This window comes from Sturnira hondurensis, unplaced genomic scaffold (assembly GCF_014824575.4).
Source record: "Sturnira hondurensis isolate 20B ecotype Veracruz unplaced genomic scaffold, ASM1482457v3 Scaffold0004136, whole genome shotgun sequence".
NCBI lineage: Eukaryota > Metazoa > Chordata > Mammalia > Chiroptera > Phyllostomidae > Sturnira > Sturnira hondurensis.
Window position 1 is genome coordinate 19,220,063 of NW_028076767.1, and position 13,417 is coordinate 19,233,479.

The 13,417-nt window shown below is 45.4% G+C and overlaps 1 protein-coding gene across 2 annotated transcripts in view; it reads left to right on the forward strand.

Moving 5' to 3' along the window:
* LOC118985371 (vomeromodulin-like) overlaps positions 1-11,077 on the forward strand; it is a 20,498-nt gene extending 9,421 nt beyond the window's left edge. For both annotated transcript variants that reach the window (XM_037043873.1, XM_037043872.1), the window contains exons 6-15: positions 2,143-2,227; positions 2,576-2,633; positions 3,349-3,419; positions 4,692-4,829; positions 5,694-5,816; positions 6,146-6,213; positions 6,505-6,535; positions 8,166-8,226; positions 9,168-9,247; positions 10,817-11,077. In XM_037043873.1, coding sequence (XP_036899768.1) covers positions 2,143-2,227; positions 2,576-2,633; positions 3,349-3,419; positions 4,692-4,829; positions 5,694-5,816; positions 6,146-6,213; positions 6,505-6,535; positions 8,166-8,226; positions 9,168-9,247; positions 10,817-10,840 — 739 coding nt within the window. In that variant the 3' untranslated portion in view covers positions 10,841-11,077. The remainder of the gene's footprint in view (positions 1-2,142; positions 2,228-2,575; positions 2,634-3,348; positions 3,420-4,691; positions 4,830-5,693; positions 5,817-6,145; positions 6,214-6,504; positions 6,536-8,165; positions 8,227-9,167; positions 9,248-10,816) is intronic.
* Positions 11,078-13,417: the final 2,340 nt, after the last annotated feature.

The window sequence follows — 13,417 nt, forward strand, 5'->3', positions numbered from 1 at the left end:
TTATCTACATTTTGTTTATTTCTTTTTTGGGAGTTTTGATCTGTTCTTTCATTTGGGCCATGTTTCTTTGTCTCCTCATTTTGTTAGCCACTCTATGTTTGTTTCTATGTATTAGGTAGAGCTGCTTTGACTTGGTGTCTTGGTAGTGTCGCCTAATATAGTAGGTGTCCTGTAGAGTCAATTGGCACAGTCTTTCCTATCACCCAAGCTGGGTACTCAAGTGATGTCCTTCGTGTGGGCTAGGCACACCCTCCTCTTGTAGCTGAGCCTAGGTTGCTGTTGGTAGATCAATGGGAGTGATTTACCCAGGCCAGTCAGCTGCAAGGATTGGCTGTGATCATTTATTACCAAACTCCACCCTCTGTTGGGATCAAATGTGCAGAGGCTGGGTGGTGGTGCCCCATCATAGTCTTTAGCTGCCCACTTGGTCCACTGGCCCTGGTGTTTCCCAGGTAGTGTGGGTCAAGCTCAGCCCCCACCTCTGTTTTGCTCAAGGTCACACTGCCTGAGCACAAGATGGATGCTACTTGTGCTGGGAGATTCCTAGGTGAAACCAGGCTATGAATCTAGGCTAGCTGATTCTAGTGCTGGATCTGGGGCTCATTGAAGCCAGCTGTTGCTTGCTTGAGAGGATTTAGAAAGTTATAAAGCAAGAGCCCAGACCAGTCATTCATATGTAAAAGCAGTTTGAGTTGGCCCATAAGTTGGGTTGGATGGAGTCTATTGGTTCTCCAAGGTGGTCACACAGTGTTAGCCAGGTTGATGGAGTCTCACTTACAGCACCAACTTGCTGGCCCTGTGGCTCTGTGCGGGGAGGGTTTAGAAAAGGGTCAACAGCCTCTGCTCACTTGATGCCAGACAACAGTTTCTCCCTATATGTCACTGGGGACTTTCAAGCTACTACCCTGGTGCTGGAGCTCAGAGGGAATGAGTCTGAGTAGGTGAGTCTGTGTATGGGTTCTTTAAGAAGAACTGCCTGAGGCATCAGAACTTTCTCCCACTGATTCAATCCCTACTAGTTTTTACACCCAGAAGTTTTGGGGACTTATCTTCCTGGCACCAGAACCCTAGGCTGGGGGGCCTGGTTGGGGCTGGGACTCCTCACTCCTCAGATATCCCTCCTGAATTTGTATCTACCACACATGGGTGAGGGAGGGACCAGCCCGTTCTGTGTGGGCACCCCTCCTACCAGTCTAGATGAATGTGGTTCCTTTAATTACATAGTTTTTAGACTTCCATTCAGCTCAGTTTCTGATAGTTGTGAGTGATGGTTGTTCTATATTTTAGTTGTAATTTTGATGTGGTTGTGCAAAGAGGTAAGCCATGTCTGCCTACACCACCATCTTGATCAGAAGTCCTCTTCAATGGTTTCAATGATCAATAAACAGGCCTAGAGATGGGTCTTTGCCTGGAAACAGCCCATTCAGCCTGCATTCTACCTACTAAGCACACTTGTATTTTGTTCTAGTTTTTTTGCATAAGCAATGCATTTACATGGATCAAAATTCAAAAGATAGAAAAAGCTGTGCACTACAGTCTCCCACACACCCATACACACTAGCTGGCTAATTATACTCCCTGGAAGCAACCAATGAATGCAGTCCCTCTTTTTGGCTTTTAGAGATATTACCTGCATAGGCAACTAATATGTGGGTATATCCACAAACACAGAAATGGGTAGGTATTATGTAATACCTATTTTCCAATCATTTCACAGTAAAAAATTCCTTGTAATCAGATACATCAGTAAATAGCTTCTTATGTCATTTCCACCTACAACTCCATTATGAAGATGCACTATAATTTGTTTAACTAGTCCCTTAACATAGAATAGTTGCTTTGTACCCTATGCTGATATGTAAGGTCTCACACAAGTGTGCTCACCCAAGTGCACAGTATCTGAAGGATAAATTGCTCCACGTGGGAACACTCGCCAGATGCCTGGCTTTGGCCATTTTCCCAGGTATCCTTGCATCTTCCTTCATGACTAAAACCAAAGGCGAAATGGCTCAGGTGGTGGCAAAATGTAAGCAGCAGGACATCATTGCAGCTAAACCATCAATGGATGGGTTATCACCAATGTTTGGGTCAAATCCAGAAATGCAAAATCATGCAACAACTCTCTGCCTATATCTTTCCCAGGGTCACAGATACTTTGCCTCTCCCTGTCCCTGTGCCCTTGGATGACATCGTTTCTCAACTGCTGACAGTTAAATTGCAAGAAAATGTAAGTCATAGGAAAGGAGAGGGCACCATGAAAAAAAATCTCTGTCATTGGGTGGAAGACAGGAAGAAGCCCTGTCCTCAGATATGGCCTGAGGCTGGGAGAAATGTGAACAGGACACACTGGCCCTCAGGAGTCCAGGGGCCAGGGGATGCAATACCCCTCTGGCCCAAAAAACCCCAGCAATAGGATAGGACAGTGCCTCAGGCTGGGGGGAGGGAGAGAAGGAGTCCTGCCAATAAGGAGGCCCAGAAGTAGAAGAGGAAGAAGGACAGGAGGACAGAGGAGGAGGAGAAGAGGAGGTGGCCTGCTGCATTTCCTCTGCAAACCTAACTGGTGGTTCATTCACAGTTGAAAGAAACAAAGTCATGTGACATTGATCTCAGTGATTTCACCGAATGCAAGAACTGTGAGTACAGACACCCAACCTCCAGGGGCTGCCCAGGTCAATGTAGGGGGGTGGCCAACCCTCCCTAGGAATCTCATTGGGTGACAGACAGAAGAGGATGGGCCTGTGAGCAACAAGCACCCAACAAACTCCTCAGCGCCCTCAGGGAAGAGAATGTGGCAGTTTAGCTGCTTCTCCAAATTACTGTGGCTCATTATCCAGGGTCCAACAGGACAAAAGCTCCTTAGGAGTCTTGGTGGTGGAGTCCCAGGCCCAGATGGTTTGCAAAGTGTATGCGTGCCTGGAGCCTGAGGAAGGAGCAGCCCCAGTGCCTCACACCAGGGAGGCTGAGAGGTGGAGATTTCTTCCAATATATCCATATATATCAAGTATGCAGGGGTGATAGGACTTGATTAGTCAGCTGACACCATTACAACCAAAACTGGAAATTGGTGACAGTGCCTAGTTGCAGAGTAGTCAAAACACAGGGCACAGGCAGCAAACCTTGTCCTGCCCCTGGCAGTTGTGGCACATTAGGGACAGGGCCAAGTTCTTGTGTCACCTTGCTCCCTGAGATTCTTCCTAGACTCATAAAACAATGTGGCACCAGCTTTCTGCCAGGGTTTGAGGGAAAGTGATGGTCCCCGACCTGGAGGGCAAAGCCAGGCAGAGAACCCAGGACACAACACCTGTTATGTTGGGTCGCTCCATGTTCTCTCTTTCCTCTCTCCTGCAGCTGCTTTGTTGTTCAAGTACTATATTAGAAGTCTCCAGGCATCTGAACAAGGTCTTTCAATCCTCTACTGTGTAAGTGTTCTTTGTTATTATGATAAATTCTGCAGGAAAGCTGGAAACACCCTTGAACTCAAAATACACTCTAATCACATGACAAACCAACCTTCATCCCTTGTCAGATCCCAGATATTTACCATGGGGTAGATCTCCCAGGCTTCCACCACAACACCTGAGCATCTGACACAGGGGTCAGCCATGTTTTCCCTTCCACTTAAGTCCAATGTACAATGCCTAAGAGGCATTCCAACAATGACAATCAATTTTTTTATCAATAGGATGTGGCAAACACAGGTGTAGACACTTATGGGAAAATACACAAGACAACAAAAAAGGCCAACTCACCCCAACCACAAGGAATACTGAAGAAAGGCAAGGTTTTCTGACCCACTTCACTGCACTTCTGGGCGTCTATCTGTACAAACATCCTAAGTGTGCATATATTTAAGGACAAAGGAATACAAATATTAACAATGAGAAAAGAAAAAAGCTAGAATGGAACAAAAAGGAAATAATTGAGCCAAGTATTAGATCATTAGAAGTTTTTCGAAATGCTTATAAAGGTACTGTTAACTTTTTTAAAGTAAAATAAAAATTATATTAGGTATGCCAAGAAAAAATAAGGAGAAATATCAGATGTCACCCAAGATCCCTTTTTCCTTCTTCATACTTCTGTGAACTTTTCAAATTTCCTGCCTTCTAGAGTTTGGATTTTATAAGCAGAGGGGAAAATGCATATGAAATGTAATTATTCAATGGACGCCAGAATATCTATGGGAAGGTTTCATAGACAAGATGGCCTTGAGCTTGATAAGGACCTCCTTCTCCCAGGTTATAGAACATGTGGAAAAAAAAAAAAGGTAGGAGCTATAAGTTATGAACAAATGCATACACACACACACCTTACTCGAAGCAACACTTAAATGGGGGAATTCACCTGAGAAAAATGAGAATTTGTGGAATTCTCATTTTTGGAAATGAAAATTCTCTTGGAAAATCAAAAGTCTGGGAGCCTGATTTGCACCCCATCAGGGCTAATCAGCCGAAGAAAAGCAGTGCTTTCTCCTGTACGATGAGGTCCTTCTGCAGTCTCTGCGTACCCTACGACTCCCCAGTGTCCCTCACCTGGGAGGCTGGGGGCGTCTACTGCTCTTCGTCCTCAAGCTCGTCCATTGCAGTGCCCACATGGAACCGCCTCGCTCCTCCACATCTCGGCTGGGACTCCAAAGGCACTGAAATTGATATTAGTTTCACAGATGATGATGATTTCTGTTTCTCTCTCTCTAGGCTTTCATTAATGGGAAAGTCCTGAAACCCAGTAGTCTCCTTCCGCCAGATCCTAAAAATGCTGACATTGCCATAACTCTGTCGAACACAATGCTCAGGGAAATCATCACCGTCAGTGCCGAGCAGAGCTCTGTCAAGGTAACCGTCATCCACCTGGCCCCTGGCACCCCTGTCTGTGTGCTTAAGCCAAGTCTGTCAACCTCTAGTGTGAGAAGGTAGAAATGGGCTCTGGAACACTGTTCCAGAGGCAAATACGAGGAAACGGGATACACATTTCCCCTTAATGATCATACGTGTGCATCCATGTTTGTATCGGGAAAGCAGAGAACAAGGGCACCAGAGGGAAGTGTTTTCTCAGTGCTTTCTAGGTGCCAGGTACAAAGCCAGTTGTCCTTAGATAATGAACAACATTTCATCCTCACGACAGATCTGGGAGGTAGGAATTCTTATTCCCATTTTGCTGGTGACCAAATTGAGAGAAGTAACTTATCAGGAGTCACAGCAGGAGCAAGGGAGGGGGTTACCCTACTTGTGAGGTATTCACCCGCTCCCAGGGGTCGAAGGAATGGTGACAGTATTTATAACAAAACAATGATCACTGAGTCCTCTCTATGTGCCGGGCTCTGTTTCAAGCAATCTAAAATATATCCTTAACAAAGTTGCCCAAAATACTCAAGTCCAGAGTGGCCTGCCACTAGGCCATAAAAAGGAACAGTCTTTAAATTGGATGAGGAGTACTGGAAAAGTAAAATTTTGTCTAGTGTAGGTACCACTGTCCTTCCAAGAAAGAGAATGAGATAAATGGCAAGGTCGGGAATGAGACCCTGTTTGTGTGGTTACTTCTGCCATGCCAGCACCCAGCTAGGTGACTAACTCATACTACAGCACCAATTAATATTTGAATAAATGAACTGAATGATGCGCGGTTGTTTCAGAACACAACATTCTGCAGTCCTCCTTCCTCTCCTCTCCACACTCTAACTGATGACTTCTTTACAACAGACGAATAACCTGACTGCACGCATCACCAGAATATTGTACTTCACCCTGCCAGGCAACAAAATCCAAGTCACCTACTGGGTTCACGTGAATAAGGACGGTGAGATCTTTGCCCAAGGGCTAACGGTGAGTGCCGAGTAGCAACAAATCAGGAATCAGTTGCAAAGAGAAACCAGTCGAAGCAGAAGTTATATGGAAAAAACAGGGTCCGATGAGGGGAGTTACCGCCATAACCCTGAGGGCCAAGGGCCTGGGTGACTCAGGAAGACAAGAAAGAGCAAGCAGGCTGGTGGGCTCAGCTGCCCGGGCAGAACAAACAGGCTGTCTCCTGAGGGCAGGTAGTCTCCACGCTAGTTCTGACCTGTGGCCTTGTTGGTCATACCACAATGTGACGTGCCTGCTGAGTAGCCTGGTCAGGGTATTATTTTTAACTCGTTTGTTTTATATGAATGCAGAGGTTTCTCATCTCCTATGCGTGCAAGGTTTTAAGAGGAACGTTGATGGCAGACCTCAGGATTCTAAGGTACTGTCCATAGCTACAAACTCTTCTTGACACTTATCAATTATACTACAATATCGAGAACCCTATTCAAATCACATGAGGGGAATAATGGACAAGGCCCTTGGGAAGTAGTTGGATACTTACTGGGAACTCAGGACAAAGATTTACTTACATGCTGTATTCACCTGTCTGTATTTGATAATTTCTAAATGGTTTCATGAAGTCACTGAGCTAATCCTTAAACTCTATTTTAGAGTTAGTTCATATTTTTTATTTGAAAATAGTTTTTCCTTGTATTTTGTTTCCCAACAGCTTTACGCACAGCACGAACCCCCCGGAGGCTGTAAGTTGATTAGATTTTCAAAATATTTATGATGCATGAGAAATTGTTTTAAACCCAGACACTTAGTGACACAAGGACTTTGGAAAGGGAAGGGTCACACAGACTAGATCACAGACACAGTGTGGAATAGGACTGCAAGCTCCACGCTGAAGTTTCTCAGGAGAACTTGTAAAACTGGCTCCCTAAGTCCACTGCCGCAGTGCCCCATTCGGTCAGTGACCTGAAGGCAAGCCCGAAACCCACGCTTTTTTAGTGTCGTGTGTCATTCTGATGCACCAGGAAGTCTTGGGGTCCACAGAAAGGATGAAAAATGATACAGATTCCTACCTTGCCTCAGCTCATGGCAGTTGCTCAAAAACATGCCGAGCTTCCCATGGCCTCACCTTCCCCATCTGAGGTTTTCAGTCCATGTCCTATGGAGTAAGCACATGGATCAGCAGAGGAGAGCCTGGGGGGATAGGGAAGTGGGAAGAATGAGGGGAGCACCCAGTGTCTAGGCTCCAGGCACAAGGATGGAAACTCAAGAAAGATTTACCAGCCATCCCCACATTTAACACATTTGACCTTGCACATATTCATACCACCATCCAACACACATTTAGTGAGCACCACTATGAGCCTGGCTCTAAAAATGCGACTTCCTGACTCCAGGAGTGACCCTCTGGTTTCAGTGGGAAGACAGAGACAGATTAAAGAAATAAACAAGCCAAATCATTAAGTGACTTGGTAATCACACACTGGGTGGAAGCACACAATGAGCACCCATTGTGTGAATGACTTAATGACTATGTGTGAACTATCTGTGTCCTGTATCTGAGCCTTCGGATAATGGTGAGTCCGTCACGAGGCAAACTCTGGGAGTCGTGGCAAGCCCAGAGTTCCTTCATCTCATCTTTACTGGGGAGTTATGGGATATGCCAGGCTCTGTGCCATGAAAGGAAAATAGAAGGCATGGTCCCTGACCTCAAGTAACTACCCACCTGATGGGCACATGGACATTTATGCAAATAGCTGTCCACTGAGCATGAAGAAGACAGAGTGGAGGACAACCATCTGGAAGGCAGACAGTGAGTTCACTAAAAAAATGGTGCCTGAACTCAGGCTTCAAGTATTTACCATGGATGAAAAGTATGCATATACCAGGTAAAGGAAACAGACTGTGCGAAGGGGAGGCAGCATGGAATCACAGGCATGGTGAGGAGGGGAATGAATGCAAAGGGAGGAAGGTACGCAGACCCCAGCAGGGAGGACCAGACCAGGGAGGGATTTGGGTAGGACACAAAGAGGAAGCCTTCAGCAACAACCAGTCCTCCCCAATACTGAATTCAGTATTTGTCCCGAGGGCACACAGCTGCACACCTCTGCCTAGACCAGTGTCTGGGACATAACAAGAACCCAAAAACATTTGTTGGGGCTACCTAAGGGTTTTCGAAAATCCCAAAGAATTTAGAGGCCTGAGAGTTAGGCTGAGACCCACCTTCCTGCACAGCCTTGTTCAGTAAGAGCCTTCTTCCACTAGGAAAAAAAAAAAGCACATACAGAGGGACCCAAGACTGCTTTCCCCGATGTGAGGACTAACCGGGGGGACTACTACACCTACTGCTAAAAATGTTCCTCCCATCTCTTCCAGATGGACGAGGTAAAAGATGTGATGTCTGCAGTGATGAAGAAGTTTGTGTCTACCATTGCTGGTATGTAGAATCAACACAAACACCTAGAAGAGTTGGGGTCACAAGCAATGTACAAGGGTGTGAAGTCACACCACAGAATGTGTCGTGGCAGAGAACACACTGTCCTCTGATCACTGTCTGGGTCGAAAAGCACTTCTTTGTTTTCAGATACGGACTTCAGCATCTTGAGATGGCAAAACATAAAAACCAAATCAAAATGTCTCTTGGACAGGTTCAAATGAACTCCAGTCCCCCAGGTACCTTCAGAAACACAGTGTTGTGCCACTTAGAGGGAAGATGGACCCAGGTCTCTAGTCACACAGACACTAGGGTTTGGAATGATCAAGAGTCTGAAGTCATAACCCTTATGGCCATCGAGAGATGATGGTGCAAAATGCCACCTGTACATATTCGTGATGACCTCTACAGGGGACTAATGGCACCTCTATAGTACAAATGGCACCAAAACTGCAGAAACTAATTCTTCCGGTTTCTTAAGATAGTGAGGGCAGACATGCCAACGTACTATATATTGCTGTGTGCAAGGTACACTCATGTTTCTGCACACATTATACATGGGATTATTATACCTATGGTATATAATCATTATACTCCTATATAATGCATACCCTATTTTCCCTAAAATATGTGGGCAAAAAAGTGTGCATTATACACAGCAAAATACAATATCTCTTGGTATCAATTCCTTGTGCATAGAAAGCTCACCAGGTTTCTAGTTAGTTCTAGGGTCTCTTCTGATCCTTGTGAACTCACCAACACATACACAAAAGACTGAGAGAGACAATGTCTTAACTCAGGTCTCTCCATTGAATGGGCAGGGGTGATTTCTCCTAGACCCATACACTGCCCAGAGATGCCCTCAGTAGACTGTGGATAAAACAACCAGCCCTGTCATTGCTTCTTTTCAACGCATATCATAAGACGCTCCTTCTTTATTTCAGAATTTTCCAACCTATGGAATATTCCACCAGGAATAACCACAAATCTTCTAACCAATGCCAATGTTGAACTACTTAACTCGGTAAGAGATAAAGAAATACAAATATTTTCCTTTTGCACTAAAGCCCACTCTGCACTGTGGTCTCCAAAGGACTAGATGGGGCCAGTGGGCCCTGGCATCACAGGCAGCTCCAAGCTGTGCTGACAGCTCCATCCCATCTCCTGACTCTTTCCTAGGCAGACTCACTGTCCCTTTATTCACCATATAAGTCGTAACACCGTGACACTCTTGGTCTTTTTTTTTTTTAGAGAAACAAATTTTATTTATTTATTTTTTTAGACAGAGAGGAAGGGAGAGAGAAAGAGAGGAAGAAAACCATCTATGTGTGGCCCCCACTGGGGACCTGGCCCACAACCAAGACATGTCCCCTGACTAGGAATTGAACCAGCATCCCTTTGGTTTGCAGCCCACACTCAATCCACTGAGCTACACCAGCCAGGGCTACTCTTGGCCTTAAAATCAAATAATCTGTGTACTATTCCCATGAGGACTCATAATTCATTGAATATGCCTCAGTCATCTCTTTGCAAACATGCCCACTACATACAATGACTCATCTAAACCGTCTCCTTGTGTGTGCTGAGGCCTCTCATTCTCTGCCACCCTGACACACAAGTAAATATCCCCCCGACCAATCCTCCCCAAATGTAACATGTGATGCATGGGGAGAACCCCATCTGTCTACCTATACCCAAAGAAAATTTGAAGAAGAGCTTGCTTCCTTAAAGAAAAAAAAAGATGGTTAAAAGAAAGAGATTTTGATGTGAATTTGACATCAAGAAAATAATGAGGATGGAAGTACGAAAGGTATATGAGAGAGTGAAGTTTAAATTCTCTATCTTTAAAATCTCTATCATTCTTAGATGTTCCATTTTTAATAAACATACTAAATGAGCATGATATCTGACCCACCCAAAATCAACTTCTTTCATATTGGCTCAAAACCAGAAGTTGTACAGTCCCATTTTTACATAACCCCCCAAAGTCCCGCATCTGTGGCCAAATGAATTACCATACTGGAGAGTGGGATAAAACCAGCCTTTGCCTCAGTCTTGGTTTCCTACCTCCTGCTCTCACACTCCATCGCTCCAAGTGGCCTTGCACACATCACTTGGCCTCTCTAAGTCAGCCTTGAAGCAAGGACTTGGATCAGAGGAATGCCAACTGTATTTCAGCTACAAATGACAGAAAGCACAACACAAGGGCTGGTTTAAAGCAACAGCAACAACAAAATTGTGGTTCTCCAACATCCAGATACAGCGTTAGTTTCAGCAGTGGCCTGATTCCAGGCCCAAAGGACGACACCAGAATCCATCTCTGGGCCCTGCCACTTCTGGACAGGCTCTGTTTTGGCTCCACATGGACGTCCCCTCACCTACCAGGAGCTTCACCATCCATTCATTTCTGGAAGAGCTCAAATGACAATCACCCAGTTACAACCTCTGGGGCTCCCCTGGCTGATTTGTTCCCTATGTCCCCCTTAGGGCAAGGGCTGTGGTCAGGGAGACAAGTGTGCTGGCTGGCGCAGCCTGTGCCTGCAGCCAACTTACACATTAGGAGTACATTTACTTATGTTTTATCTCCCCACAGAGAGACCTTCAGGCAGCAATCTAAACCCAGCACACCTGATGCCAAAGAATTTTCAAGAATGAAAGCACTTTGAAACCTCTCAAGCAATATTGAGCCAAGGACATGCTGTGATTAAGGAACCAAGTTGAATAGTATTCTGAAAATGTCAACTATCCTTTGAAATTTCACCAAAATTACCTTGAATTAACAAGTGTGAGAAAATCAAGAATAGGGATTTTTGGCATTTTGTAATCATCTTTTTAATAATTATCCTGTTTTCATGCAGAAAATTACTTACTTGTCTTCAATTCCTACAAAATAGGAGCTTCCTCATACATTTATCACTAGTAAAAGCACTACTGACTAGAGACATAAAAATTAATCATATGAATGATGAGGTAACAAAACCCAGGATTATTTTATAGTATACTAGGGGGTGGTCATGGCAATGATTAAGACTCCTGTTCCCCTCCCCTCTCCAACTCCAAGTGCTTTCCTCTGCCCATTGGCCCAACACAAAAATCACACAGGGGCTAGAATCCAACGTTGCCATCATCACACATTACATGTCGAGAGACAAAGGCCCAATGCTCAACCATGGAGAGAACAGAGCAGGTAACAACAGCCTGGTGAAACCATAAAAACTGTGCCCAGTGTCTTGAGATTATACTCAGTGAATGAAGCCATTCACAAAAGATGACATATGGTACAATATGAAATATTCAGTTTATGTGAAATATTCAGCCCTGGCTGGTGTGGCTCAGTGGATTGAGCGCTGGCCTGAGAACCAAAAGGTCACCAGTACAATTCAGGGCACATGCCTGGGTAGTGGGCCAGGTCCCCAGTAGGGGAGGTGCAAGAGGCATTTCTTTTACATTAATGTTTCCCTCCCTCTCTCCCTCTCTTCCCTCATTCTAAAAATAAATATATTTTTTAAAAGCCTCTGGTAGATTTCCTCATCGAAGGCTTTAAAATTATTTTAAAAGAAATATTAGCCAGGACAGCTAAATGCATAGAAACAAAAAGCAAAGTTGTGGTTGCCAGGAGAACAGAGAGTAGGTAAGAGGGAATAACCGCTTAGTAGGGATGCGCTTTTATTTTGGTTAATGGAAAGGTTTTGGGACCAGATAGAGATGGTGGTTGCACAACACTCTGAATGCATTAAACGCCACTAAACTGATCCCCATTAACATAATGGTTAATTTTATGGTATATGAATTTCACCTCCATTTAAAAACAAAACATCTTCAATTCAAATTGGCAAAATGTATACCTAGCAGCCAGATGTTGGTTTCCGATGCCATTCTTCAGAACAGTCATCAGGACTCCTTAGGGAAAATGCTAATTCTAAGACTGGGGAGAATATAGGAAAGATGGAAGAGCATCTTATAGTTACTGAAAGTAACCGGTTCTGAGGTTCTGAAGCGGTTCCAGGACGTGACATGGCCAGCCTGAAATGTTCAAAAAAGTTTTCTCCCTGATAGTTCCGGTTTCACCCGGCCCCTCGGAGAATATTCTGAATTCAGTGGTCAGTGTCTCAGAGAAGGGAGGTTCGTCAGAAAATGGAAAAGTTTCCACTTTCACAAGTTCAGGCCCTGATAGGATGGGGTATAGAAGGACACACAGAAAATCTACTCACGCAGAAAAGGTTCCCTGAGAGAGAAAGGAAGGAATCAGGAAAGAGAAGACCGGGGTCCTTAAGAAAAGAAGGGACTGTAAAACCCAGAGATATTTGGCAGGTCTTGAATATGAAGGAAAGGGGCCAAGGGAAGCAGCCAGACCACCCAAGAGGAAAGCTGGGTGCAGGTGGGAGACTGTGAGACAGCCACACCTCACAGGCACACCTCTGAGCTCCTGCAGCCCCGAAGGGTGTAGTGGGCAGCAGAATTGTCATGTGCCCAAGAGCAGTGGCCTCTAAGGAGAGAGCCAGAAGTGCCCCCTCCCCACCAATGTCCAGCCCCATGTAGCCTGGGCAGGGCAGGGCAGGGCAGGGAGCCCAGAAAGGCAAGGAACCAGCAGCCTTCGCAGTCAGGTGAGAACAGCTCCATAATCACCAAACTTGAAGAGACGGCAAAGCACACAGATCCTCTTATTTCGGGACACCAGCCAAAGCTGACAACAAGCTAGGCCTGGACCCAGAAAAAAAATGATGAAGATAAATTTTAGATTGTAATAAAATCCCCACCACAGGCAGGATAGAAGTTCATCAGAATCTGTGTCCAGGGAATGAACCAGGGTCCATCTCCCTTGGTAACCTCAGCTGGCTTCTGGAATCAAGAGTTGAAAGGAAGGGGACTTCCACCAAGATGGAGGCATAGGTGGAAACACTGTGCCTTCTCCCACAACCAAGTTTGAATACAACAAAGGTTTGGAGAACTAGGACACACCCAAAGACCAGAAAACGGAATTATATGGAAGTCCGACAACTACGAACCATTCAACGGGGACAGTAAGAGAGGCAGAGCCAGCAGCGGAGCTGGGTCGGGCAGGAAAGATCCCCCGACCTAGGCGCGCAGGCAGCCCAGAACCAGTCAGGGTGTGGGGAAGACTGACCACGGTCGCACATTCTTGCACAGTGAGACGGACCACGCAGGCCCCAGGGGGTGAACCCAGTGGTGGAGG